The sequence below is a fragment of the Cyprinodon tularosa genome, unplaced genomic scaffold, assembly GCF_016077235.1.
Source record: "Cyprinodon tularosa strain WSP-4 unplaced genomic scaffold, ASM1607723v1 ctg630, whole genome shotgun sequence".
Taxonomy (NCBI): Eukaryota; Metazoa; Chordata; class Actinopteri; order Cyprinodontiformes; family Cyprinodontidae; genus Cyprinodon; species Cyprinodon tularosa.
Window position 1 is genome coordinate 79,476 of NW_024039375.1, and position 27,845 is coordinate 107,320.

Sequence of the window (27,845 nt, forward strand, 5' to 3'; positions counted from 1 at the left end):
AGTTTTTGTGATTAAATGTCCAAAACACAATAAAGGTTTTTCATGAAGCACTTTTTTTCAATATGGAATTATATTTATGCAAAAAAAAAAATATATACATTTATTAAAAGGCTTATTTACAGGAGTGCCAGTCATTTAGCTCTGCTGTACATGTTCCCCTTGGAAAGAGTGTTTTTGATTTATTAAACACGTCCATTCTCGACTAATGATAGTTTAACTAGTTTAACAGTTTAACTTCTGGTTGCTAACAACCAGATCACTGAACTTCACTGAACTTCCAAACAGTGGTTATTTAAACACCTATCAAACTTATTATTGATTTTTTTTTCTTCAATATTCTGAAAAAAATTAATAAATACACTCAATTTACCTCCATCAAATGTTATTGTTATTACAGAAGAAATGTCCAAAATGCCTGGGAGTTGTTCAATATTATCAAATGAAATACCTATATCCAGTGTGATACTTTTTTTTGCCTTCAAATGATTCCAAGCCAGCAAAGGAATTTTGTTGTGTTTTATATGAGGATGCAAACAAGTTTTAGTTTCATGATATTCTTTATCAGTGCATGACAGAATACATGCATTTCTGTACACTATCTGTAAATGACATGCTATTTTAATTTTTGCCACTTTTCTAAAGTTTTTTTTTTTTACGTAAGGTAACAGCAGGTCCTCTGCAGTGTCTTATATATCAGCCTAACATATTAGAGCTTGAAAACCACAGAATTATCTTTTTATGTATCAAAAATATGTTTAATTCAAATCATGTTAGTTATCTTTTGTGTTTTAAGTTTTAGACAGTATCTCAGTAGAATTTATTCCAAATTTGGAGCCAGTCATACATTTAAGTTATATTAGTATTTTATGAAGAAGCTGAGAAATGGCAAGATGACATTATAAAGAGGCTGATATTCCTGAAAGATTTGGACTGCCTCTTTATTCTACACCTTGGTTTTGATGTCTTGTGCCGAGCAAAAACAAAAAGAAAAAAAGGAGCAAGTTGAATGTTGACCTGTAGGTGGCTGAATTGTTACCTGAATCCCAATCAAGATGCCCTTCTGTGGAAGCTTAAATCCTGTGGAGAGGATGGCCTTCAGGAAAGCTGAATAAATGTTTGGTCCAAAACAAGCTACCTAGATAAAGACAGTAATGAAAACATTTCCAAACTGTTAGAAGTATTGAATCCTGAAATGTGTCCTTGTAATTAGACATGAAAGAGTTTTACCAAAAGCTGAAAAAAAACAACAAACAAAAACAGTTGAATGAGACTGTATAACAGCAGCAAGCTTACTTCTCCAGTGGAAGCCATCTCACAGCGGAGAACAGGGTCTGCATCCCTTAGTCGTGGCCAAGAAAACATTGGTGCCTAGAAAAAGCAGAAACGTTCAATTTGAGGGAATAGGATGTTCCATTATGAGTCAGTTGATTGCTGCTTTTGAAATACAGTGTATCATTTTAAATTGGTTGTTCAGATATATATATGAAGCAGTCTACAAGAATACAAAAGGCAATACAAGTTCACTTTTTTTATCTAAACTTCCTCTAAAAAACAACAATTTCGGAAGACAGACAAAGAAAAAAGATATCCTTTTTAAATCTTAAACTTCTATAAAATCATCAATTCATTCTAGATCTGTCTTGCTGTTTCAACTTGTAGAATGTAATGTGTGTGTGGTTGTATGAATGTCACTTTAAAAGGCTGCTTCCTTTCAAGGAGCTTCTGTTGAATTTTGAAAATAAGTGAAAGTTGTCAATCATGGCCACCGGGTAAAATGAAGAGAGCTTTTATTTATTTTATGATATCAACGTTAAAAGGCTAATGTTAAACTGACAACAGAACCAATTTTTCAGCTTTAATCATGAGTAAAAGCAAGCCATGTTGGAACTGAATCGAAGCAAAACCCAAAAATGTTTCTCTCTAGACAGCTTAAAGTGGACTTTTTACCCTCAATATGAAGCCCATCGCGGAGATGCATGGAAATGGTATGGGATATAAAGAGAGTATTTTATTCCATCACAAAACAACAAGGGGTAGATGAGAAAGGCTTGCGCACAGTTTTATATAAAGTGGGGGCTGTATTAAATGATAGACCAATAACCGCTTGTTCTGACGATCCCAATGATTTAGAGGCTCATTTGTTCCAATTAAAGAGTATTCCTCTATACTCAGAAGTATTGTATTTGAATTTTTGGTACAGCTGTTTGGTGAAGCAGTGGATAGGGCTGTTAACTCTCAGCAAGAAGGTTCACTGTTCAATTTCCTTCCCAAGGTCTTTCTATACGGACTTTGCATGTTCTCAACATGAATGTGTGGGTTCTCTCCGGGTTCTCCAGCTTCCTCCCACAGTCCAAAAACATGACTTTTAGATCAGTTGGCTTTACTAAATTATACTTAGGTGTGGGACTGTGTGTGCAAGGTTGTGTGTCTCTCTGTTGCTCTATGACAGAAGGGCAGATGGCAAACTGTTCAAGGTATACACCGCCTTTTGCCCAAAGACTGCCGGAGACCCTACCAAAATAAGCAGGAGAAGATGGATAGTTGGATGGTTTGGGAAGCTAGAAGGCCACAACACTGTTGGAAAAGCTTAGATTCAAAGACAACAGTGCAGTAAAAAATCATGCTTGGTGGGTTATCTACACTAATTAGAACAAGAAGCAGAGTAACTCAGCCATATCAAAAAAGTGACAACATCACAGTCAAAACAACCTTTAACAGTACTCTAGTTAATTGTATGTACTCTCTCTCCCTGCTGGACATCATAGATCATGTTTATCCCTTTTAACCTGCTAATCTTAAACAGGCAGTAATTCCTCCTCTTTTAAAGAAACTTTCTCTTAATTCTGATATTTTTTTAAATTGCAGACCTATATTCAAATTGCCTTTTATCTCAAAAAGTCTTCAAAAGTGGCTTACAAGCAATCAATGGCATTTGCTGAGGAATGTATTATAGTTTTTTTTATCAGGTTTTGGAGCATTAAAAAGCAATAAACCTTCCATTTTAAGAGTCTTTAATGACGTGCATTTAGCAACTTACTCAGGGTACTGTGTTATCTTTTTGCTTCTAGATTGAACTTCTGCCTTCGACAAAGATGACCAATACATTTTAATTTCTCGTTTGGAGGGGTGTGTGGGTGTCAGGGTGTTTGCATTACAGTGGTTCAGGTCTTATTTGGCAGAGTATCCTTTCCTTCAGTGTTTGGTCCTGCTTATTCTTAGGGCATTTTTTGGGAAACATGGAGTTTCCTTCGACTGGTAAACAGATAACTCCCAAGTCTATCTTGCTCTTAAGAAAGCTAAGGGCTTCTTATTAAATGTGCAGGTCAAATGTATTGATGATATAAAGGCCTAGATGACTTAAAACTTTTTACATTTGAATGAGCAAAAGAGATGGAAAACCACATGGTTTTTGCTGGCACATCCCATGTCTCCGACATAAACCTTGATTCTCTGGTACAATATGATAGGCAAGTTATCACAAATTCAAGATGAAAGTGATCTTAAAACCTTGAAAGCCAGATTAGGGTACTTGTTAAATCAAACTTTTTTTTCATTTGAGGCAGGTAGCTAAAGTAAAGCCATTTAATATCAAGACAGCTCTTTGAAACAGCAGTTCATGTATTTGTTGCATCTAGAATGAATTACTGTAACCCTTTATGTCTTCGAGTTAGTGATGCATACACCAGATGCCTGCAGGTTTTGCAAAATGATGAAGGATGACTTTTAACTAGAACAAAAAGGTTTGACCACATTAACTCTATTTTCAATTTTACCTCATTGTTTCCTATGTTTTAGGATCCTTTATAAAAATGATCTTATTTCTTTTTATTCCTTTTAATGCCCCCACCCCACCTTTCTGAGTTGCTGAACTGTCTTACAACTGCCCACTGCCAATTGGTTGGTAGACCTTGAGGAATGATCCCCTCAGGATATGCAAAACCCTTATGCAAACAGGCAGCCTTTGAAAATAGCCTTAAACTGAAAGAGAGGAAACCTGCCTGACATCGAAGGGTGGATTATTCCACAACTGTGGAGCAGTTAGAGCAAAAGCACAATTTCATCTTAGTATCTGTTAAAGCAACACAAAAGTAGCTAAGGAGTAGGAAATGTATTTTTGAAGAAACATTTTCATTCATTTTTATCACCATCATCACATTTTCCTGAACATATTTCTTTATAGTGCTACAAATCTAATCTTATTACTGCATCTATGACAATCTGGTATGATTTATCAGGTTTTTTACTTTTCTCTCACATTGAAAGTACTTCTGGATCAGAGTTCATCTTGTGTGTGCGCTCTGTCAGCTCATGCCAGCAGTTGATAATAGCAGCAGGGACTTTACATTGGACATGGTTCTGCTGGAGGTTTCTTGTACAAAGGTAGTTTTCCTCTCCACTGGCACTACATGCACTCTAGGTAGTGGGGATTACTGCAAAGTCTACCAATGACTGTCCACGGTCACTTGATGCTCATCCAGTGGGAATTAATTCTGCAAGTCATTGACTCAATAAATTAACTTTATTTAGAATGTAACCTTCTGAAAGAAGACTAACTAAAAACTAGTTAGTTATAACTAAATTTGACCTAGTAGAATAATTAAACGTAAGTAATAATAATAGGCCATAAAAACAATGTAAAAGTAGGAATAATTAAAAGAGACTGAAATTGACAGGGGACATGAAAAGAGAAGGACACAAACAGTAGGAAAGGAAGAAGATACAATTGTGAAAGCAGAAGATAAGATCAGAAAAAAAGGAACAGAAAGGTTCAGAAACATGAATAAACAGTGATTTCCTCTCGCTATTGTATTAAACAAAAAAGTAAGAAAAGTCAAATGTCATTTGGGAAGCCATTCTTATTGCTCCACTTAAAAATTGCAGAACCCTTATTACCTTGTAGAGAGCAAGCGGTGGTGTGGTGTTGTGTGATTTAGGTGGCCATTTCCATACACAGACAGATACACACATACAGGCAAGAGCCACTGGGGGAGATTCATCCTTGAAGAAGGCTATCTAATCAGTAAATGTAATGTTAGCATGCTAATGCAAGAAGAAGTGAAGAAAAGTGAAGGAAATGCACAGAGGGAACCAGAACAGCTTATCATGCCTTTGTTTAAAGAGTCAGAGACAGACGGGGATGTAACCAAGAAAGAAAATGAAACAGGGGGGAAGAACATGTACATTGGGAATAACAATGAGAGAGAATTTTCTTTGAAGGCTTAAAAGCAGATGCAAGTAAAAAACCAAGTAGAAAAAAAAGACATAGGCAACCATTCTAACTGGCTAATTTCACCACCCACCACAATAAATAAAGAAACCAAGCCTGCAGGGGGTTCTCTCTGTCATTAAACCTAAGAAATAACCTTCAGTGAAAATGAGGTGAAAGTGTAAATGCACAAAAAAGGCGAGGAAAGAAAAAAGCCACAGCAGCAGTAGAAAAATAAACAGTCACATGCAACTTTAAGATACAACGTAAGACATAAAAGCTTTTTTACTTTTAAAAATATCCCACAGTTACAAATATGTGCTTATGAAATTACAGGATTTTCTGGCGCAATAACCACGTTTTTTAACCAAAACATCAAATCCCACTAGCACATACTGTAAGAAGGACTTCCAAATTCCCCAATTCTTTGCTGACTGCCCTCTCCTGAGCATTACTGAGAGGCTTCAAAGCATGAACAATGTTATTATGGGACACCAGATGTTCTAATGAACAAAGCATTTTTGTTTAGTGATGGTTCACCGAGTTGGAGATGGGAGTGGTCCAATTTAAATCTCTCAATAGATTAAATAAATTTAGTTTCATGAAATAAAAATGAATGAACATTTAATATTGTTTACAAACAGAATCTTATTGAATATTAATATAACCATATAAATGCTAAAATTATTTATTGGTGAGCATTAATTTGATGTCATTCAATTTATTAAAAGAAAATTAAAAGCCTAGCCCAAATTTACTACATTTGCTACAATTGCTAATCCTTGAAGTGGGTAATAGTGGCAGTTGGGGGGTTAACTTGTCATAGCCTCTGCGTCATTATGCAAGATATGTGGAACATCCTGGACAAGGTTTAAAACAACCACTATTTTGTCAAAAAAAATATTTTTCTCAATTAGATGTACCAATGTCTTAGAATACACTGGAGATTTTCCACTTGAAATTCACTTAAAAGAATCTGTGAAGGAAACTATGGTATAAGATGAAAAAAAGTATTTAAACTCCCGAAGTGCAGAATTAAAATAGCAGTGGAAAAAGGTTTAGTAGGTTTAATTGCTTTAACTCTCGATTTTTTCTACTTCTTTTAAGAAAGATATGCACTTTTCAACATGCTTTTACCACACTGTTGGTAAAACCAGCGACAATTGTATTATAATTTAAACTTCTATTACATTGTTACCTTTAGCTATATATATTTAGCAACTGTAAAGTTAAAATAATTTTAATCCAAATATGAATAAAATATCTTTGGTTCATTTTAAATAACTAATTGATTGGATGCATTGAAGTTTTACCGATGTTAATATAAAGCACCAAGGGTTCCAAATATAGTAACTGTTTATTTATTTTGTCAAACAAAGTAAAAATATCATAGTACTACCAAAAAGTATTTTTGGTAAAATAACTTTATATAGCTGGCTGCAAAGTGATGCAGCCTATCACCCATTGAAACCAGCACCCTTCTCATGGATGGAAGGATAACTTAAAGTATAGTGGAGGATTTTCATAAATTTTTTAAAAGACACGCCCTACACATGCACAACCCTGTACCCGCTCCCGAGAGGGTACGGGTAATAAAAGCATGCGAGAGCATGCATGAGCCCAATTCTCCTTGTGCACGCTCTGCTTAAAGTTGCTGTTTGCATCGCTCATACAAACTTATTTTCCAAAAGAAGATTTGTAATTTTTTCACTATGTCAAACTCACCATCAGTGAAAATGGGGACCAGTACGTAGGACCGCCTTACATAAACATACCAACAGAACGTTTGACAATTAGAGGGACCACTTATTTTGATGACCCACCTGCAAAAAGAACATCCTCCACTATACATTAAATATAAAATAAATGTAAATAACCAGTGAAAACTGGTGACAATACATCTGCTGCACCACTGACAGATTTTTCCAGATTTGCTTTTTAACATACACTTTGGTTAAGTAAACTTTCCAAGATATTTTTCTTCCCCACTGCACTCGAGAGTGACACAATATCAAATATCATATGGTGTTTAATGTTCTTCTTTGAGTATAAATAAGTCAACCCTGATAATGCTCATATGACTTTATATTTTATATGAAAACAGAAATTATACCACAGGGATTTGTTAATAAAAATGAAAAAAAATTGAAGCCTTATAGAAGACAATGCCAGAGTAAAAAAAAAATGAGCAGCAACTAAGAGTTTCCAAGGAAATGAGACGCACTGTAAATGATCTCTCTGGATGATGGTGACTTGTAGTTTGAATGATATAGTGTGGCTGTGAGAGATGCAATATATATTGAACACTCTTTTAGTTTAGCTGGAGATACTGCAAGTTGTTTACAGTACCTGCTTAATGTTATTATGCCAATAATGTGTTTAACAGTAAGAATTAAACTGCCATTATTTTGTTTTACAAGCTGCAATACATTGTAGCAGAGTTTCCAGCACAGTGCTTATTGGTTAGGAGAATGAAGTATGCATCACTGAATCCATGTACACTTTAGAAGGCTTTTAAGTCATGCACCAAGAGAATTTAGAGATTCTATTAATATTCCTCACCATTGGAAGAAGGGAAATTGAAAACTTTTGGTGGCAGGGAAGAGTGGGGGAATATACCTGCATGATTGGTTCCAAACTACAGCCATTGTTACAGTAACTCTCTTGTAATTAGACTGAGAAAATATTTTTGACAAAAAAGGTTTAGAGCAGCTGGGGACAAGTAATCTCTCTCATACTATAGCAATGTAAGACTTCAATTCAGTAAGGAAAATGTACCTTCTTCCTCCCTCATCACAAACACAGCAGTAATTAACAGTATGAAGCAGTAGCCTTTTATGGGTTCCAGTGGAAATTCTTTTTGTCGGACAATATCATTTAAAACCTTATGCATGCACTATAGTGCAGTCATTCAGCAGAACACTCCAAGCTGGCAGTGGTTCAGAGAAACTGTTTGATACATTAATTTATTTTCAGCTTAAAGCTATAATCACATTTTGTAACATTTGGATCACTGGGCTTTGTAGAATGTAACACAAACAAATACTTAAATTTTATAGTGAGATTATAATTCAGGTCTATTAATTTTATTTATATAGTGCCAATTCACAGCACATGTCATCTCACAGCACTTTACAGAGACAATTAAACTAGATCATACAGTCAGATGGATTCAAAATTTTCTATCCAAGGAAAACCAGCTGATTACATTGATTCATTGAGTCAACAGCAATCCCTCACACACAGTATGCATGTAGCGACAGTGGAGAGGAAAACTCCCTTTTAACAGGAGGAAACCTCCAACAGAACCAGGCTCAGTGTGAGGCTGCCATCTGCCGAGGCCGACTGGGGTTCAAGGAGACAGAAGCAGAGATACAGAAAGAAGCAGAGATACAAAAAGCAACTGTCAAGCAGCTCCACAGGCAGCCCCATCCAGGAAACACACAGCCAGGCAGATGAGCTTGGAGCCAGCCCCCACGTCAGAGAGGAAAGGTTCTGGCCTTCCATTACCCTTTTTATGGCCTCAGATACCCAGTTTTAAATATTGTCACTAAAAACTGTTATAACATATTCAAACTGGTACCCTGTTGCAGCTTGAAATGACGTACCCTTGCCTACAGTATAAAAAGGGGAAACTTAGCACTACCGTGAACAATAGATTTTCTATTTCATTCAGGTCTGGACTTTGACTATGCCCCTCCTCAACAGGGGTATCAGTAGGGCATTTTAAGGGGGGCTATACAAACTAACATATAAATGATTGTAATTGTTGATTGGAGCATATTCAATCAAAATTGTAAGAAATTGATCTCATGTTAAATGACCTTAAAATATTGAAAAGAATAAACAGAACACAAGTGTGTAATGGCCACAGTCATTTGAAAATGTTGTTAAGAGGTTAAGTGGACCGACCTAATTAAAACATTAGTCAAATACAACACAAGTAGACATAATGCAGTTTATACATTCAAATTATTTTTTTATATTAAGGGAGAAAAATCCACACTTTTTTACCACAGCACATATACAGAAATTAACTTGACCAAAATATTTAGAAAAGCAGTTTAATAATATTTTAATTCAAGTAATTTTTTTTTTTAAGTTTATGGGGTTTTAAATTACAACCATTTTAGCCACATTTGGGCTCAAACTGTTATCTGTGCAACTTCCAAATAATGGGCAGCAACAATTATTGTATTATGAGCAGAAGACATGTCATTACTCTTTATGTTGGTCAGTCTTCTATTCAGTTTATTGTGTTCCCAAATATCATTAAGGGTCTTGCTGTGGGGATGATGAAGGAAGAATGGACCAACAAACATAATTCCTATATTTTGTTGTTGTACAGTATTAAACATCTAATGTTTGCTTAAACAAAAAATAGATTTATTAGACTTTTTAGGGGGTTCTCTCAATATGTGGAAGGTTAAGATATTTAAAGCCTTGTGTGGTTTTAAAACAGAAAAATTGTTTACATTTCTCTACTCTCAGTAACCTTCATACTGTAGGTGGGCAGCATACAGTATTTGTGCTTAAGTAACAATAGTACTACTTCATGATATTTTTACTCAACTAAAAGTAGCAAAGTAGCCTTTAAAGAAAGTACTCAAGTAAAAAAAGGATTTGGCAAAAACACTATTCAAGTACTAAGTAACTGACTTTACTTTCAGCCCATGATCAAGTCAATAGAAATCATATTTCTGGAGTTATAAAACTTACTAAATCATTAGGTATAGTATGTTATAACAGGTAAATCACTGTGTACCATTTACTGTATTTTAAGGGGGACTGAGCAGACAGAAAATAAAATTTAACCGATAAGTCTTGGTTACAAATATGAAGAAAGTGTCTCTCAATAAATAATAATAATAATAAAAAATAAAAATAGAAAAAATTGTAAAAAGTACAATGTTTTAAAACTACTCCTAAGAGTCCATTCTTTAAACAAGTTACTCAAGCAAACGTAACTGAGTAAATGTAACTACCTACCTCTAGTAAACTGTCTGTCTATTCCACAGGCTCCATGGTGCTATGCTTATAAATTAGTTAAAGTAATAAAAAAATGTATTTCAATGTTTCTACTATAAAGATATTTCCTTAATTGTAACTTAAAATATGTGTTTATTCACCAGTATGATCAGTACATTTCAATTATCCTTTAGATTAGTAATAAAAAATCTTACACATTATCAAGGGTCGACCTATTCCATAGTTTGGAAACATTTTCCCACAAGTCAGATAAGCACAATGGTCAACACGGCCCTTGCCTTTTAAATAACAGCCACTTAGCTCAAAGCAGTGTCAAATGGGACACATGAAGTAGCACTTGGAGATGATGACTACTTAGGGTAGGCTATAAAACCCACCATGGCACACTAAAAAGACAATGTGACCAAAAATACTGACTGATAACTACTTGACGACAGCTGCATTCTGTAATCAAGTAGCTGCATTCTGCCCCTCTTCCCCATTTGGGCAGAGGAACAGAAACAGAGCATTTTGACTGACCATAGAGTCTTTCTGAGGCTATTGGTTAGGCTGGATGGGTTCTTAGAGTGCTCCATCCAGTGTTAGTCTGGGACACATAAAGAACAAAAAATAAACTATGATACTAAAAAAAACTCCTGTTCTTACAAGTGCAATTGACACTGGTTCCACTCTTGTCTTAATCATAAGTTCAATAAGGAGGTATATGGGAGAAGGCCATTCTCATTTCAAGTACTACAAAAAATACACACCAACGGTTTGAACTACTTCCACCACAGGTTTATTTCTTAGTCTTAATTTTTGGAACTTCTGTTTCTTAGAAGCACTTATCTGTGGCAATAGTCTGGAGCACCTGTTGCCAATCTTTCTATTGGTAAACCAACTGATACTTTTACTTCATACATTTAACAAGTGTTATGTCTGTTCAAATCTGGCCAGCAAAACAAGCTACCAGAATAGACTCCACTTCCCCCACTCCACTTCCATTCACACCAGAGTGAGGAGCAAGAATTTTTTTGCAATGATTCAAGCACACCTGCTGTGAGGTTCAAAATAAGGGAAGAAAAGGAGCCAAAAATTTGCCTGCCCAGAAAAACACAACCCCCTTAGGATACCCTAAGGCAGATCTAGGCCCAGGCAATGCTTCCCCTTCTTTCAAAACCCCCAAATGGACAACATCAAAGCCCTACTTGACTACATTGGCAGCAGCTGCTCCTTCCCAGGCTTTCAGGTTACCAGGAGCCCACAAGACAATATTGGGACAAAATCTGCAATGATGTCACTCTCCTCTCTAAGAACCAGGTGAGCTGCTCTCAAAAAGCCAGTTTAAGTTTAGTGAACTATAATAATGTGTTAACGCTGGCCACAAAGTCTGTGGCAAAAGCATTGAATTTATATAGTAACCCTACAAAAACCGAGTGGACAAGAGTGGTAAAGAGGTCAGCTGTGAACTCAGTGCGATGAAAGCGGTCACCTCCGAACTCTCACCAAGTGGTTCGAGTCGAGCTGAAAAAATATGAACTTTTCTACGAAGCCACATTGCGGCAACCATTAAGGTTGTAACGTAGATTAAAGGAGTGCAGGAGAGACAAAGCTTTTCTTTTAATAAAAACAGAATATAAAAATAATCTTGAGAATAAAACATGAAATGCTCTTTAGAGGTTTTTAGGTCGCTTTTAAAAAAAATCAATCAATCAATTTTAAGAACTGTTGATTATTAGTCATTCTAGCTCAAGTTCAGATCCAGCTGCTGCCTCTCTGCAGGACTGGTGCTCTCAGCACAGCTAGATAAAGGAAGTACCACATAATCCCATCATTACTCAGATGTAGTTTTTTGGAATAGGAGGTGTTACTCTCCAAACTGTTACTGTATCTGGAGAATCTGGTTGACCAACTCCGATAGTGCCATTGTTGAGCTTTCCACAGCAAAAAAAGCTCTGTGACTTGCGCAATAAAATCATAGTTTCCCGTGCTAACTAGAACAGAAGCTCAAGCTCCTCCCAGTTGATGATGCAGTCCACAGTTAGAACAGTTAAATGAATAAAATAAATAAGACATTAAGCACAATCCAATCACTCCAACAACTCTGTCCAGCTTTTCCTATGCCCTATATCCTCAACATGCTGTTTGATCTGCAACAGAAATAACTTCTCCTTTATGGGGGTTTTTACTCATGCAAAACCTGTAATAAAGCCAAGATTTGTTAAATAAATGGCCAAACTGTTTTAACTGATTCTTGAAACTAAGAGGTAAATCAATTTCTTCAATTAATGCACTACTTGACCTGTTATATGTTTAAATACAAAGCTATGCCTTTATAGGGCATGATGTTTTGAAACCTTGCTCTGTGATGTTTCAAGTTAAGGATAAGTGTTTCCCGAACCCTTATCCCTAAACATTTTAATGTGTCACCATTAAATGGGCAATTAATTGCACTGGATTTTATTTGGATTTATTTATTGTATAAATCTGGTATTAAACAAAAGAATGTGCATACAAAATTAAAACCACCTGTCCTATTCTACAGTTTTATTAGATCTAATCCCAATAACACACAAAAAAGCATTAAAAAACATTCTTGGTTTAATGTGTCAAAATACATAAATTGCCAAGAAATACTGGAGGCCCTAAAGTTTGGATTCCCTTACCTTGATTCCAACATAGTCGACTGGAATGATTGGTTTCTCCAGTGAAGGCAGACAAGACTCATCTAAAGGCTCTCCCACCATCACTTTAGTCGCTACATTGATAAAGTCGACACCAATTGTTTTAGATACAAAAGGGAACGACCGCGATGCCCGCAGATTACACTCTATTACCTACAGGGGAGACAGGACACAAGCAAGACATAGCTTTTATTAAAAAGTTAAAGTTATTTCAGCCTTAGGGTTTAAAAGTTAAAACTGGAAGCTTAGAGAACTACATTTTAAAAATTCATAAACATAATATTTGACTGTATGACCTGGTGAACTGTAAGGTGCTTTGAGATGACATGTGTTGTGAATTGGCGCAACATAAATAAACTGAATAGAATTGAATAATATACCTTTAGCCAAATCACAGATAGATACATTAATACATACATGCATATATTTATGTGCAATCGAGCTGAAACATCTAGAATGAAAGCATCACTGATCATTACATCTCTCCAGCCTGACAAGTCATTTTGAACATAAAGTGATTTCAATTTTTAAGAAAACTACTTTTGCTGCAGCACAGTGTGAAAATGTCAATATATCATTTGGTCATACCAAGGGGGCATATTACTTACCATGACATCGTTGCCTTTAATAAGGAATTGGGTATTAAAGGGCCCTGAAATTTCAAATGCTTGTGCAATTTTACGGGTGGCAAGTTTAACCTGAAAGCAGGAAAAAAGGGAAAACACATATTCAGAAAAGATACAAGGTTGTCTTTCGAAGTTTTATATACTGGAAAACATAGCTTAGGAAAAAACTGAGCATTTATTGCCATTACTTTGTGATTTCCTTTGTTCAATTAAGAAATGTGCCTCAACTCTGCTGTCATTCGATATGTCAGAGTATCTTACATGCCTCAAGAGGAAATTAAGAAGTAACAAAATTAAGAAAAAAAATGTTTATCCAGGTTTTGTTTTAATTGAATATCCACAAACCCTAACATAATCTGACTGTAGTGCGGTGAACTACAGTACCAGTAACCAAAAAAACTAAAACTGAGATGGCAAAAATCAAAACTACCTCCATCAGATGCATGAGGAGGCAAAGGTCAGGAAATTATAAAACATGACTGCAAGCCCCTATAAAAAGCCTGAAATGAAAAAACAAAAGTTGTGTTTATGCCTCAAAGTGTAGACCTTAACTTAGGAAAGGGTGGAAAAAAGTCATTGACTCTTGGAGGATCGCTGCAATAAAGCTAGTGTTTAATTCACTGTTAGCTTATGAATTCAGAGCTCAGTGATTTCTTCAAGACCTTGTGAATAGTTTTTAAACGGAGTCTTCAGAATTCTTATTTCTTTTTAGAAAGCCACAGACCAAAGACTTGTTAGTCATTTAGTTTACATTTCAAATGCATCATGTTGTGCTACAAAGAATAATTTTGCTGTAAATATAACATAGAAATAAGCATTCATCATCAGCACTTAGTAACGACACAGTCAAGGAACACTATGGACAGCGGAAACATGCTAGACGAGGACAGCTTTTTGCCGTCATCTTTTCTTTATTTAAAGGAGGAAAGCGAGGACAAAGTTTTTTAGAAGAGAATGCCAGGGCGGCATAAGCTTCGTTTGGTGTAGAAGGCTTACAGCCCTACATGTTGGAGCCCTTGCCTTGCAACGCTGCCAGTTCTGTAAGCTCTACGCCTGCTGAAGACACAGACGTCCATTCCTGTGAACACTGGGACTTAACTCAATGGTAAAGTAAATGATTCTTATTTCTTATCTAAACTGTTGCGTATATTAGCTGCGACATATGACTCAAGATGCTATGACCGAAAAAATTTGATTGAAAGATGACTGTTGATATATGACTGGCTGAATTTAGGTGTACAAGCTGACATATAACTAACTGGCCTGCATAAAATAACAAAACCCCCGACCACAGATTTTATGAAAGGATTTTATTTATTTTTTTTAATAGAAATTTTCTAACTTTTGGGACAATATGGTCTGATAAAGAGTACATTTATTTACATGTTTAAGCCAGAATGATAAAAAAATTAAATGCGAGTTCCCTATTACTTTAATTGTATTTTTAACATATGGAGTTGATCTCAGCTGCATTAATGCAGAAAACAGCTTACTATGTTGTTTTTGAATGCACATATACATTTTCCAGTGTGGAATATTCATTCAACATTAAGCTATCATGATTAGAGAAATGCAAGAATAACATGCATGAGTCGTCACAAATTTCAACTTGAGAGGATTTTTCACAACTCAAACAGGCTAAAATACTATAAACAAAAAATGCTTAAACTGATGAATAAAGGCTCAAACTGATGTTTTTCAATATGTACTGTGATGAGGAGGGGAGGTGCATTTCACTGTGAGGTGTGAGGTGGGACCGGTGGGGACAATGGTACTGATTATTGGGGGTTTTGTGGCTGGGGGGTGGTGTAAATATGGATTTTAGCCTGATGTGTTTGTGTAGGTATGTATATGTTGATTTATATGTATGTATGTAGATGTATATATTTTTTGGGATTATGTGTTCCTGACGTAACCAAAACTACTGCCCTCTGAAGACACACCCCTCTGGTGGAGGTTTTAAAAGAGGTGACTTCCTGTTCAACTTCCAATTTTGCCGGTGGCCCTATGCTGCGTAATGCTAGTCTGAGTGCTTCCAAGCTGAACGCTATGCTAAGTAGCAACTAAATCCCTCCAGAGAAGTCTACCTTGGCTGGACCGAGTCAGACTGCCTTTTTCCTGTGATTCAGAAGGAGCTGAATGGTTTGTTTTTATTCTTCCTGCGATTCCAACAAAGTTGAAAGCAGTGTTCCCTGAAGTCTGCTGCAGCAGAAAAAGAGAAGAGCTAATTCAGCTCTGCTAACCTAAATCTAACCACTCAACAAAGTGGTCTCAATTGCTGTTCACCAAAGGACCTTTAGACCTATTACAGCCTGAGACGGAGAGGCGTAGAAGCACAGAGAAACTGCTGATTGAAAGCTGTGTCTAAAAGCTAACTCCGTAGGTAAAAGGAAGAGGTCCCGTGCTACCGTAAGTTATAAAATTAACCCCCTTGCAAAGCTGCCTCTTATTATTGCATCAAATTGATCCAAAATCTCTTTGAGAGCAAATTTTGGACGAACGGACTGGACAGAAGACACGGCCTCCAGAGAGTAGGACTGAGCCGAAGACCTTCGCTCCACTATACCAAAACAGTAACATCATGCATAAGTGCTCGGCTTCGATGAACTAGGTATAATAGTCGTGTTTGTTTAACTGAGTGCTAATCCTCACTGCAGACTGAACCACTTACATGTGTCTGAAGCTAACTGCTGCATTGGACTGGCTAGCATTGGTGCTCCAGCACTCCAGCACCAATGCTAGCCAGCACCAATGCTTGAGGGTTTTGCTTCTATTTATGTTCAGATGAATTTAGTTAGTTTGGAAATTGGTATTTGGTTTTGTTGATGTTTACTAGTTTTATTTGTGTGTATTTTGTTGATTCATTGTCTGAAATAAATTCATATTCATTCATTTATTATCACTACGTTTATTGGATACACCTTTATTATTTGATTTTATGCATTGTTTTGCTTCTAAAATGTGTGATAGATGCAAATGCTCCTTAGAGAATAATGGTTTCACTTGACATGATAGTAGAACTTATTTTCTCCATGTTGTTGGTTGTATACAAATGATCTGAATTTCTCATTCTTAACATGAAAAAGTTAACACCATTGTAATACAAAGAAGTCATTATCAAGTTTAAAGAACTATTTTCAGAGAATTTAAACTCTGTGACAGGATGTTTATCCTTCTGGGATTTTCAGCTTCATTCAACAGATTTTATGTTTTTCAGGCAAAGTCTGATCTTACATTCTTAAAGTCACAGCTAAGATCAAAATGTAGTGACTCCAAAACAATTTTCTTAATCAGTTTCTGTGAAGATTTAATGAGGGAGTGTAAATTGTATCTTTAGGTTCTGCTTCAAGATACAGCATCTGTTTACAGACGGTATTCGACATACTTTTCAAACAACTATTTTTATTTTCTCAAACCACTCTGACAGATGTCCTTAGGACATGACATCAGCGGCTCTTTTGCCATTTTCACTTTTTTGAGAATCTACAATATGGGAGTGAGTTTGAATTCTAGTAATTTGCGGTCTCTAAAACATTCAGACCTGACCATCTCTTTGGTCTAAAGTTTAGCAACTGTAGATGTCAATGTCAAGCACTTACTTCTTAGTGAGTCATGACTGATTAAGCTTGTAAAGTCTTCCTTTTCTTTTACTAGTATACAATGTTTATTTGACACCAGTTAGACTGAAAAGTGCTTTGATGTTAATAATTCTTTTTTTGGGGGGGTAAAAAGATGAGTTTATACAAGATTATTAGTTAAATTTACTGTGATTCTACAACAGCATTTGAACTATCATGAAGATCACAGAGACTAAGGGGCAGTATTAATCTAGTGTGGAGGCCTAAGCAATCAAGCATCAATGGTAATGAAACTGTTCAGCACAGTAAAGTCTGTTCTGTTTCAGCAAAGACAGCAAGGCTTCCCTTTCCCCAGATACCTCATCCAGTTCTTTAGGCTGAGGCATTCAGGGGTGAGCCAAGAGACATCCCTCTAGTCATTTCTGGGCCTTTTACCAAGGGGACTTGCTTTGAACTGTACTGTACATACTTTGGAGGCATTCAGGGATCTGCAACAGATGTCTGAGCTTCCTCCATTGACCCTTATTGATGTGAAGCTGAAGTAAATCTACATCAAGCCTCTGTCTGATAGCCAAACTTCTCACCCTACACTAAGGGAGTGCTTAGCCACCCTGTGAAGGAAGAGTATTTTGGCCTCTTGTATTCAGGATATTGTCCTTTTGGTCATGGCTGTGATTTCTGCATTTAAAGCCACACAGGTGTGGTAAAAAAACTATATTTAATTAATTCATTTTATTCATGTAGTGTTTTGTTTACAGAGCCATCTCTTTATTTGGAATTCATTAATCGCCACTACATTGTATTCCAAAATTTGTGTGCACATATTGGTTTAGCCTGTTTTTGTTATAATTGTGTTTAAACTATACTCTGTTTGTGTTTTGCGGTTGGGCCAGTCCCTAGGCTGAGGAACCAGCAGCTAAGTTAATTTAGCTGAGATAATTTTAGCTGAGTTAATTTGGACCAAACCACATCGGTGCGATGAGGGGATTATAATTCATTAAGTTAACTTAAGCTTTGGTATGTTATTCCTAATGTGTTACTTTTGTAGATTGATCAGCCACTATTTAAGTTAATCTTTGTCTCATTAAGGGAGTTAAGTTTGTTTGAGTTATTCTTGTTCTGTTATTAGATATTTTGAGTAATTTTTGTTTCCTTGACCTCTTTTCTGGATCAATTTCTTGACCAAATCTTTACCTGTTACATTTGATCTTTTTTGGGTTAAATAAAAGAACCCTGTTTTTTAGGCCTTTACACCTCTACCTGACTGCCCTTACTGCTTGGTCCATCACAATGGTCTATATTTCACCACAACGTACCATTGTCTGTCTGTTAATCTCTTACTCCATTCTACCTTCACTCATTAAAAGAACCCCAGATACCCAAACTCCTCCACTGGTGGCAGGAACTGTCCTCTGACTAAAGCCATGGCCTCTAGCTTGGAGTAACTGATCTTCATTGTGACTGATTCGCACTCGGCTATGAACCGACTCAGCACTGCTGTGAGTCTTGAGTCAGGGGGTCAAAAAGGCGAGAAGGATCATGCTCCCCAAGGGTAAAATTTTGCCAATCTAGTAAAGTCAAGTTGAACGATGAGGCGAAGTTACAATCTAGTGTGAATTTTAAATATTTATACATAGTCAGGAATGAAAGTGGTTTTAAATTCATAAAGCAAAGAAATAGAGCATTTTTTTCTACTTTGCTGATGACCAAGTTTTTTTTTCATACAGTTTATCAAGCTGCAAGTGTAGAAACAGCTTGGTGCATAGCTGATCTTAATGAGCCTTTCAGACAGGATGCAACGCACACATTGTTATGCTATGAAACCCATTATTTTTAATGGTTCACACCATTCAAGCACTGCAGGTAAAGTAGTTTGCTAGAGTTTAGTGTGCCATACATGTATTGAGCATACATGTAATAGACTTGAATACATCAGTCTTATTATAGACTTAGATTGGCATCTGACATGAGATGAAAAGCATCCTTACAATACTGAATACCACTGATGATGGTTTTCTCTACTGGCTTCCTTTCACGTCTGCACATAATGTAGGTAGAAAATTTAGTAACTAAAAGCTAATGTTAGCTTAGGTAAGTATACATAGCCTTAAAGGAATAGTACACCCAAAACATGATTAGCCTTCATTTTCTACTCACCTCCATGCTGAACAACACTCTGGAGTACTTTTTTGATATCTCAAATGCATCTGGAGATCTGGGAGGCTTCTTGCTGTCTGCTGACATTCAAATAATGGAGGTCCATGGCGCCCGAGACAGAAAGGTCCATAAAAGTCCACAAAAACGTGTCAATATTCCTCCATACTGCTCGTCCAATGTAATCCAAGTGTCCTGAGTGGGTAGCATCCAGAATTTACTCGAAACGAAGTCATTTAGAATGTTTTTAGAGCATAAACAGTAGTGTATAGGATTTCCTAATAGCGCCCCCATGCGCGCTCACGATTCTACGGAAGCCAGCAGACCAAACCGGAAGAAAGTGCGCATTCAGCGTCTGGTCTGCCGATAATGCAAGCGTAGAAGAAGAAATGTGCTGTTTACCTGTGCAAAGAAAGAAACAACGAAAGAAAAATGTCTGAGGACTTCAGTGTTGAGGAAGAGCATGAGTTCTTTGCCGAGCTGAATGCGCTGGTTTGGTCTGCCGGCTTCCGTAGAATCGCGAGCGCGCATGGGGGCGCTATTAGGAAATCCTATACACTACTGTTTATGCTCTAAAAACATTCTAAATGACTTTGTTTCGAGTAAATTCTGGATGCTACCCACTCAGGACACTTGGATTACATTGGACGAGCAGTATGGAGGAATATTGACAAGTTTTTGCGGACTTTTGTGGACCTTTCTGTCTCGGGCGCCATAGACCTCCATTATTTGAATGTCAGCAGACAGCAAGAAGCCTCCCAGATCTCCAGATGCATTTGAGATATCAAAAAAGTACTCCAGAGTTTTGTTCAGCATGGGGGTGAGTAGAAAATGAAGGCTAATCATGTTTTGGGTGTACTATTCCTTTAAAGTCTATCAGGCCGATTCCTTCAACATCCAGCCACGTCCAAGGATTCAATTCAAATCACTGTTATCTGCATGCAGGTCAGCACACAAAACCTGGTCTTGTCAGTACAGTCCAATCAGGTAGCAGTATTCCTGCTAATAGTTCAATGCTGTAGCTCTAGCAGGAAAATCCATCCATCATCTCCCACTTATTCCGTCAGGGTGGTGGTGCTTTTCGCCAGAATTCTACAAGCGAGAGGCGTGGTTCACCCTGGACAAAGTTGTCATTCTGTCACAGGGCAACACATGCTGGTGAAGATTCTCAGTCATCCAGGTAATAGTCATTCCAAAAAAAGTATTTAAGAAAAAAAACAAAACACTGGACTTTGATTCCAAGTTTGAAGACATTCAAAATGTCCCGTTAGGAATGGGGAGTCTTTAGGGTTGTTTTTTTAACCCAAAACAAGGTTTTTGGGCTACTGTTTAAAGCTTCAAACTCAATGTTAATTTGAACCTTTTGAATTGAAAAAGCTTCCTGGATGGGAGGTGAAACGTCTTCAAACTTGCAAACAAAGTCCAGTGGATTCTTTTTTTTACTTTTTTGGAATGACAGGGCAACTCACAAACACAAAACCATATACAACCATGCACACTTACACCCTCAAACCTAAGGACAATTTAGAGATACCAGTTAACCTAACAGTCATGTTTTTGGAGTATCGGGAGAAACCGAAGTACCTGCAGAGAACCCACATATGCTAACGGATAACATGCAAACTCCATGTGGATAGAACCCGGAAACTTCTTTTTGAAAAGCAACAGCTCTAAAAACTGTGCCACTGTGCAGCCATAGTAGGCTTTTTAAAATCAGCATCCCCTATTTCAAGCGCACACAAACACCCTCTGCTCACTATCAACTGGGCTTTGAGCCGCTCTCATGATAAACCGAACTTCTCCACTCCCTTTTTTATCAATTAGATCCAAAGAATCAGGTAGGTGACAGATTTGGAATTCTAAACAGCACATTTTGTTGAAAGGTAAGCACGTAATTTGCAAGAGGCAAAGACAACACTCTTCTGATCCCCAAACAAGACCTCCTTTGGTCCTTGGCTGTCAACATCAGTTTATCTTTGACCAATAGTAGGATGGCAAAAATATTAACCTTCTCTAAAGCTCCCTGGCTGATGGACTGGGTTGGAAGGATCAAGGTGGCATCCCCTGAGTGTACACCAGCATCTTCTACATGCTCTGTTATAGCATGGACAAGAACCTAGAAAGAAAGATGTTAAAATAAGATATGTTAAAATTAATAAAAAAAAGAATCAATTCTCCTAGTAAAGACATAGCTTTGCAAAGCAAAAGAGAGGCCTTCCCATCACTACTTATCTTTCCACAGCTATTCCTTTGAGATTACAAAAAAGCTTTAGGCTACAAAACGTTTTTTTTTTTTTTTTTTTTTTTTTTTTATCTGTTTATACCTAAACTATGATGAACAATACAGCATGTAGTGTTAATATTTCCAGAGCTGATTCAACATCAAATTTAATAAAAAAAATGTTTTAAAATAAAATAGGAATGTTTAGCACAATGACACAGCTAAAGGGGTGTTCTACTGCTATTTTGTCATTTTTATAAGGAAATATCCTAGATCTACTCAGAAAAACTCTGTACGCTCCACCCAAAGGAGAAAAGATATGAATACACCACCCCCAAATCTGTGCAAGGATGTGGCTGTAAATGAGCTGCTGTGTCATTAGCTCATTGGAACTGCTACTAACCACAGTGTTCATTAGCACTCTTTAGATACAGCCTGTAATTAATACGTATTATCTCCAACTTTTTCCACTCTCCTGTGCACATACACACAAGTTATGATGGCTGTTTGGTATTCTCTGAGTGGACGGCTTGTTAATGTGATACTGAAGATAAAGGAGGAGCTGTATTCAGAGAAGACAGAGGGAGAAAATCTGCCGTAGAAGTGGATAGCCCACGTACAAACTGACACCCTTGAAATGACTCTTGCAGGCGAAACAATAGAAAAACAGACAGGGTGTTCAGGGGAAATCACTAACTGCAGCTTACTCTGCAGATGGAACGTTAGGAGTATTTAAAAGTTATGCTACTGTTATTCAACTACTTTATTTGTCTAGAGAGGAACGTGCAATATTGTTCTGCATTCAAAGAAAAGAGTAATGACAAAAGGAAAAATGTTGAATAACAATGATGAATAACAATGACTTTATGTGAAAAAATAGTAAGTCTAACAAATAATGTAAAAGTCTAATATGCAGACTAAGCAGTATATTTAAGATTGCAAAAATAAGCTTTATAATTTTTGTAATAAGAATCAAGAACAACAAGAATAATAACCTTCCCATTGCTAGCCACAGCATCCACTTCTACTTCTCTGGCACCTCGTATAAACTTTGTGATAACGACTGGATGATCCTGAAAGAAACACAACAGGAAGATTGCCTTTTTTTATCAGAAGTAAATACGAAAAAGGAGTCCTTGGTGTGGACAGTATTCATGTTCTATGTAATGGTATTCTTTCAACAGCAATGACTGCTTAAGGTTGAGGTAATAATATACAATGATATTCCAGATTTATTAGCACCTAAAATATTGGTTTTCATGAGTTAAGAGAAACCTTAGTTTGTGACCTCTTAGCTGTGCCTGTAAACAAATTACATAACAGAGTCAGTATGATGGCATTCTGTAACATGGTGCTATTTTGGCATACTGACTAAAACATCCATGAAAGGTAATTTATCAATAAATTTGGAATTGTTTAGTTTTGTGGAAGGCAAATTACTAACTATGATCAAAATTAATATGAGTACGTACTCATATTAAAGCCCCTGTCACACCTTGACCAATTAGAACAGCATATGCCTGACGTTAGAATAATATGGCAAAAACGCTGTCATACGTTGCATAAGTTATGGGTATGTTGTAATGAGTTATAAGTATGCTGAAACATGCTAGCACACGTTGACATACGATAAATTTTGAGCATGCTCAAAATTTCCCGACGTATGCCAACATATGCCCATACATGGGCCATAAGTTACAGATAAGTTGTCTGATCGTTGACATACTTTAAGTGTAAGTTACTCTTAAGTCATGGTGTCTAACTTATTCAAAACCTATGATTAACTTGTGCATAACTTATGTGCAACTTATCAAGAACTTATCTTGTATAAAAGGGGGTTCACAGGAGGAAACCGTCAGTTTCCCCATCATAGGGTGAGCGAGAAGGTGAGTGTGAGGGATCCTCCCTGCATTCACACCCACGGCCATGACTTACAACCTTCATAGCAGACATGATGCTGAATCTGCTACGATTGCAAACCTTCTTTCTTTCGTTTTTCTTTTTCTTTATTCTTTTTTTGGGAGTGGGTGGTAAACAGCAGCTAGGTTAACACCGTAGTCAAAGAAATCTATTTATGCAGGCGCATAAATGCCTCCAGGCGCAGCTTTAACTGATACAAGCATCATTTTATGGGAATTACACTGCCGTGCATTATGTGTAAGTTAGGCTGTCGTTGGACATAAATTCCAGACTCGTTATGAATATGCATGTATACACCAAAAATGTAAAAAATACATAGAAAGTTCAGCATATGCCAGCGTTTTAGGAGATTCTGGGACATCCGGCATACGCTCTCTAAATCGGCAATGTATGACAGGGCCCTAACCAAGAAGCTGCAAAAGAAAAAAAAAATGCCCTCAAGTGTACACATAGAAGAATGAGAACTGGAGGTACAATCTTAACTGTCAAGAAAGTTAGTATAAATATACTTTAATATATTTTATTTAGGACTGGCGACCTGTCCAGGGTGTACCCCGCCTCTCGCCCATTGACTGCTGGAGATAGGCACCAGCACCCCTCGCAACCCCACTCGGGACAAGCGTGTAAGAAAATGGATGGATATTTTATTTAGCTAAATTTATAAAATTTATTTTGCTATTTTGCTGTTGTAAATAATGAGGTTTATAGCCATTACAGTTCGGCAACTAATGTACAGTAATACTGGTCATAAAGAATATCTTGAGGAAAGAATCAAGTAAACCACTACTATTACTATTACTGGTTATTACTGAAAATTCGACAGTAGATAGATTTATATTCTAAATTTAGCTTTCATTTATGTACACTATATCAGGTTAATATTTTAGAATGCCAACAACTACGGCAAAGAAATAAAAAATAAAAAAACTTAGTCTAATAAGTCTTCCTTAGAAATTTGCCATTGCCATTGCCTTAAAAATCCAACAAAATATTAAAGTATGTTATTTGTAAAAAAAAAAAAAAAGAAAAAAAAAAGCCATTGTAGTGCATGATTGTCCCTGAGTTTTTCATTACAAAAGACTAGATACACTTCTGGACAAGGTTTTGGCGCTTTGGTATCAAAGAAGAGCCGGTGCAACATCGCTGATGAGTTGAAGTCAATTGTATGATGTCATAGATCAAAAAACATAAATCTGATTATGTTTTCACATACTTTGTAAAAGACTAATCTGCATTAAAAATAGGTATACTGGGAGAAAAGTCAGAGCTTCAACTTAAGTGATTGGCTCAAGTAGATGTTAAACCTGCTCAGAATAATAGTAATCTTTCTGGAATGATCTTTAGGTATTTGCCTTTTTATCACTTAGGTGTTTCTGATAGATTTTGCTTTTTTTTTTTTTTTTTTTTTACTGAATTAGTTCATTTCTTATTTAAGTTTTTTAAGTTCATTAAGGTGTTTTACTCTCAGCGTTTACAATTATTTATCTTAATTCAAATCCATTTAGTGTATTAATATAGTGGCAATTCACAACACATCTGAAGGCATTTTATGCAGACAACTCCACAAATCATACAACGAAAGTATTCTCTAAGGATATATTCTCAGTCTTTCTCCCCTTGAATTTTTTGTGACTAAGCTGTCCAGTTAAGCTTCCTTTGTGTTAAGTGGTATGCCACCTTTGGCCAACCAGTCAGCAGCTTTCTTCAACTAACACTATTTGCCTCCCTTTTCCCAGGCAACAGGGCATGCCCCTAAACTACCAAGAACCTTTTGATTGTTTTAGACATGCTGGATCCACCTAGTGTTGAAAGACAGCGTGTTTTTGAAACAACACATACAATATGTATCTGCCCATCCAAGTTCTACCTATAGGAGCAGCACATGGGACAGGTAACTTTGGGGCGTCAGGATTTTTAGAAACAGCCGTGTCCTCTAGGAGGTATTTGCCTGCTTTTTAGACAGTAAGAACAACATTCTGCTCCACTGGCCAGCAAACTTAGTAATGTATGTACTCATGTGCCTCTCATAATTTTGTAATTGTAGATGTTGTAGCTTTTGGAAAAATACAGTTGAAAACAAAAAAGATGAATACAATATTCTTATGCACTGTCTAATATTTGCCTTCAAAGGAAGCTTAAGTTGACATCTTCTTTGCATCTTCCAATTTATTTTAAAATAAAAGGGGTATTTTATGGTTTTTAAATAAATCAGATCTGATTTTGATTATCTTTAGTTTAAAAATACTGGAATAATCAAGAGAAATGGATAATTCTTTATTCTGAAGAAAAACTGTTTGACATTCTCATTAAGTTTGAGAAAGTAACATTTTTAGGGCTTCCTTGGTTTTAATATTGAGTCTGAGTTATTTCACAATAACTAAATATTTCTCTCCCCACTTACATGTTTAACATAATAAAACAATAGAGACGTTACATAATAATAACAGTAATAATGAGGCATAAACCCACAGAGCGGGGAATGATGTCACAACAAAATAAAGAGCATTCAAAATGGAGATCACAAAAAAAGAATTTTGATGTTTGTCTTTACTTTTGTGAACTTAGAAAGAAGTGCTTACTTTACACTTTATTTCCAAAAAACTGGGTGCTTGAACCCCTACTGGATACAGAAATCAGAATATTTTAAACTTCTGAGTACCAACTAATTCAGTTGGATTTTCTACTTTATTAAGTGCTCTAATTGTTTTCAGACAGATAGCTTTCGACAGTATGTAAAGATAATATAAATACCACAAAAAAGCATCCCTTTTAAGTAATTAAATAATAGTTTATAAATAATAATGTTCAGTATCACATTCTTTATATTTTTATTATCACTGAATCACAGGTGACAGACATCAACTGCATAGTTTATCTGATAAGATTGAGATACTGAGCTCTCTTTACTTTAAAACTGTATAAATTATTTAAAACTAGGTTAAAAGGCTTGTCTTAAAGCTCTAAATGAGCATATTCCTTTTCTCCCAGTCACAGATAGAGACCAATGAATTTTCTGGTCATCCCCAAATAACCTTGGTGTTTAGTGAGGTGGAGGCACACAGTACTAACCAGTACCTTTGACAGTTGGCAGCATGAGTTTTAATTGAAATCAGAGGGAAACCGCAGCACATGCACTCTCCCAGTGCTTCTGTGTGAAATGGTTTAAAGGTAATTCTGTACTCAGCAACTTTGTTTAATATAAATCAAAGGACAAAAACATGAAACATTTTAAAAATATTAGGAGGGAGAATGTCTGTTTCACATGTGCAGACATGTACGCTCAGATTTAACACTTTCTCTCACCTGGGAAACCTGTGTAGCCTCCTCCAAGAAGCGTTTCATTTCTTCCTCCCCATGGACAACATTCATGGCAGAGCCACTGGTGAAACACATGCAGGCAGAAGAAGGGAGAGAAAAAGGAAAAGAAGAGAAAAACATGAGGGCACGGAAGATGAAGAGAGGCGAGCCAACAGGAGAACATACAAGCTTCAAATGATTGTTCAAAACACTCATTATCTCTCTATTGCATCACTATTACCATAGGGAACAAGGTCTGGAAACAGTCAAAATGAGGAGCGAGAGAGAGTAACGGCGAAGAACAGCTATTTAGGTCGAAAAGCACTTCAGGCTCTTGAAAATGAGTTCAGAACTTCATCATTAAAAAAACAACAGATTTAGGCTAGTTTTGTTGTGGTTGTTGTTTTTGATTTTAGCTGGGTTATCATCCTGTTCGAAATGAAGGGTTTGAAAGAAACAGGAAGAGGTAAGGCCGAAGGCTTCAGTGAAATCTTTATTCCTCTCTTCTCTGCGGCTCAAAGTCAGACATACGTTCAACCCCCTAAAGAATACCGGCCCTCCATTTGAATAGGAGAGATTTGATTTAGAATGTACTCAAATCAATCTTTGACATGTGTGACATCTAATTTTGGCATCAGTATGCTCTGGAGAACGAATAATCAAAGTGAAGCAATGATTTCAATGTATTGCATGTTTCAAACTAATTGCTCACAAGTAAGGACCTGGTTTTCAAAGAATCCAAATAATGAGTGTTAATTGTGTTAGCAAAAAAAAAAAAAAAAAGTATACATGCAATAAGTGTTCTGCCCAATTTAAGAAGTAGAGTAATGTCTACTGCAGGAAGTTTGAGAGTGGCTGTAAAACAAAGATGAAGTTACTAGTCATAGAGATGGGGGTAATAATGTGAATCCTTAATCTAAAAACAATGAAAATGATAATCATAATTAATAATAGTTATAGTGTACTTTACATAAAAAGTTAACGAATTAAGAAATGAAAATAAAAAAATAAAAATTTATGTTTACAATCTGATAAGGCGCCTTGAGATGACGTGTTGTGAATTGGTTCTATATAAATAAAATAAACCGAAATGAAATTGAATTGATAATTAAACTTTTAAAAATTTTAAGTTATTACGTATTCAATCCTAAAGTAGCTAAACTCATTAAACGTGCTTTAGATCACATTGTT

At 36.3% G+C, this 27,845-nt stretch overlaps 1 protein-coding gene across 1 annotated transcript in view; it reads right to left on the reverse strand.

Annotated features, from left to right (window-relative positions):
- The window catches only part of cps1 (carbamoyl-phosphate synthase 1, mitochondrial), an 86,273-nt gene that overhangs the window by 7,288 nt on the left and 51,140 nt on the right, over window positions 1-27,845 (reverse strand). Inside the window, exons 28-34 of the mRNA XM_038308172.1 lie at window positions 26,661-26,736; window positions 22,433-22,510; window positions 21,225-21,332; window positions 13,467-13,556; window positions 12,841-13,011; window positions 1,294-1,368; window positions 1,037-1,135 (exon numbers count right to left, since the gene is read on the reverse strand). Coding sequence (XP_038164100.1) covers window positions 1,037-1,135; window positions 1,294-1,368; window positions 12,841-13,011; window positions 13,467-13,556; window positions 21,225-21,332; window positions 22,433-22,510; window positions 26,661-26,736 — 697 coding nt within the window. The remainder of the gene's footprint in view (window positions 1-1,036; window positions 1,136-1,293; window positions 1,369-12,840; window positions 13,012-13,466; window positions 13,557-21,224; window positions 21,333-22,432; window positions 22,511-26,660; window positions 26,737-27,845) is intronic.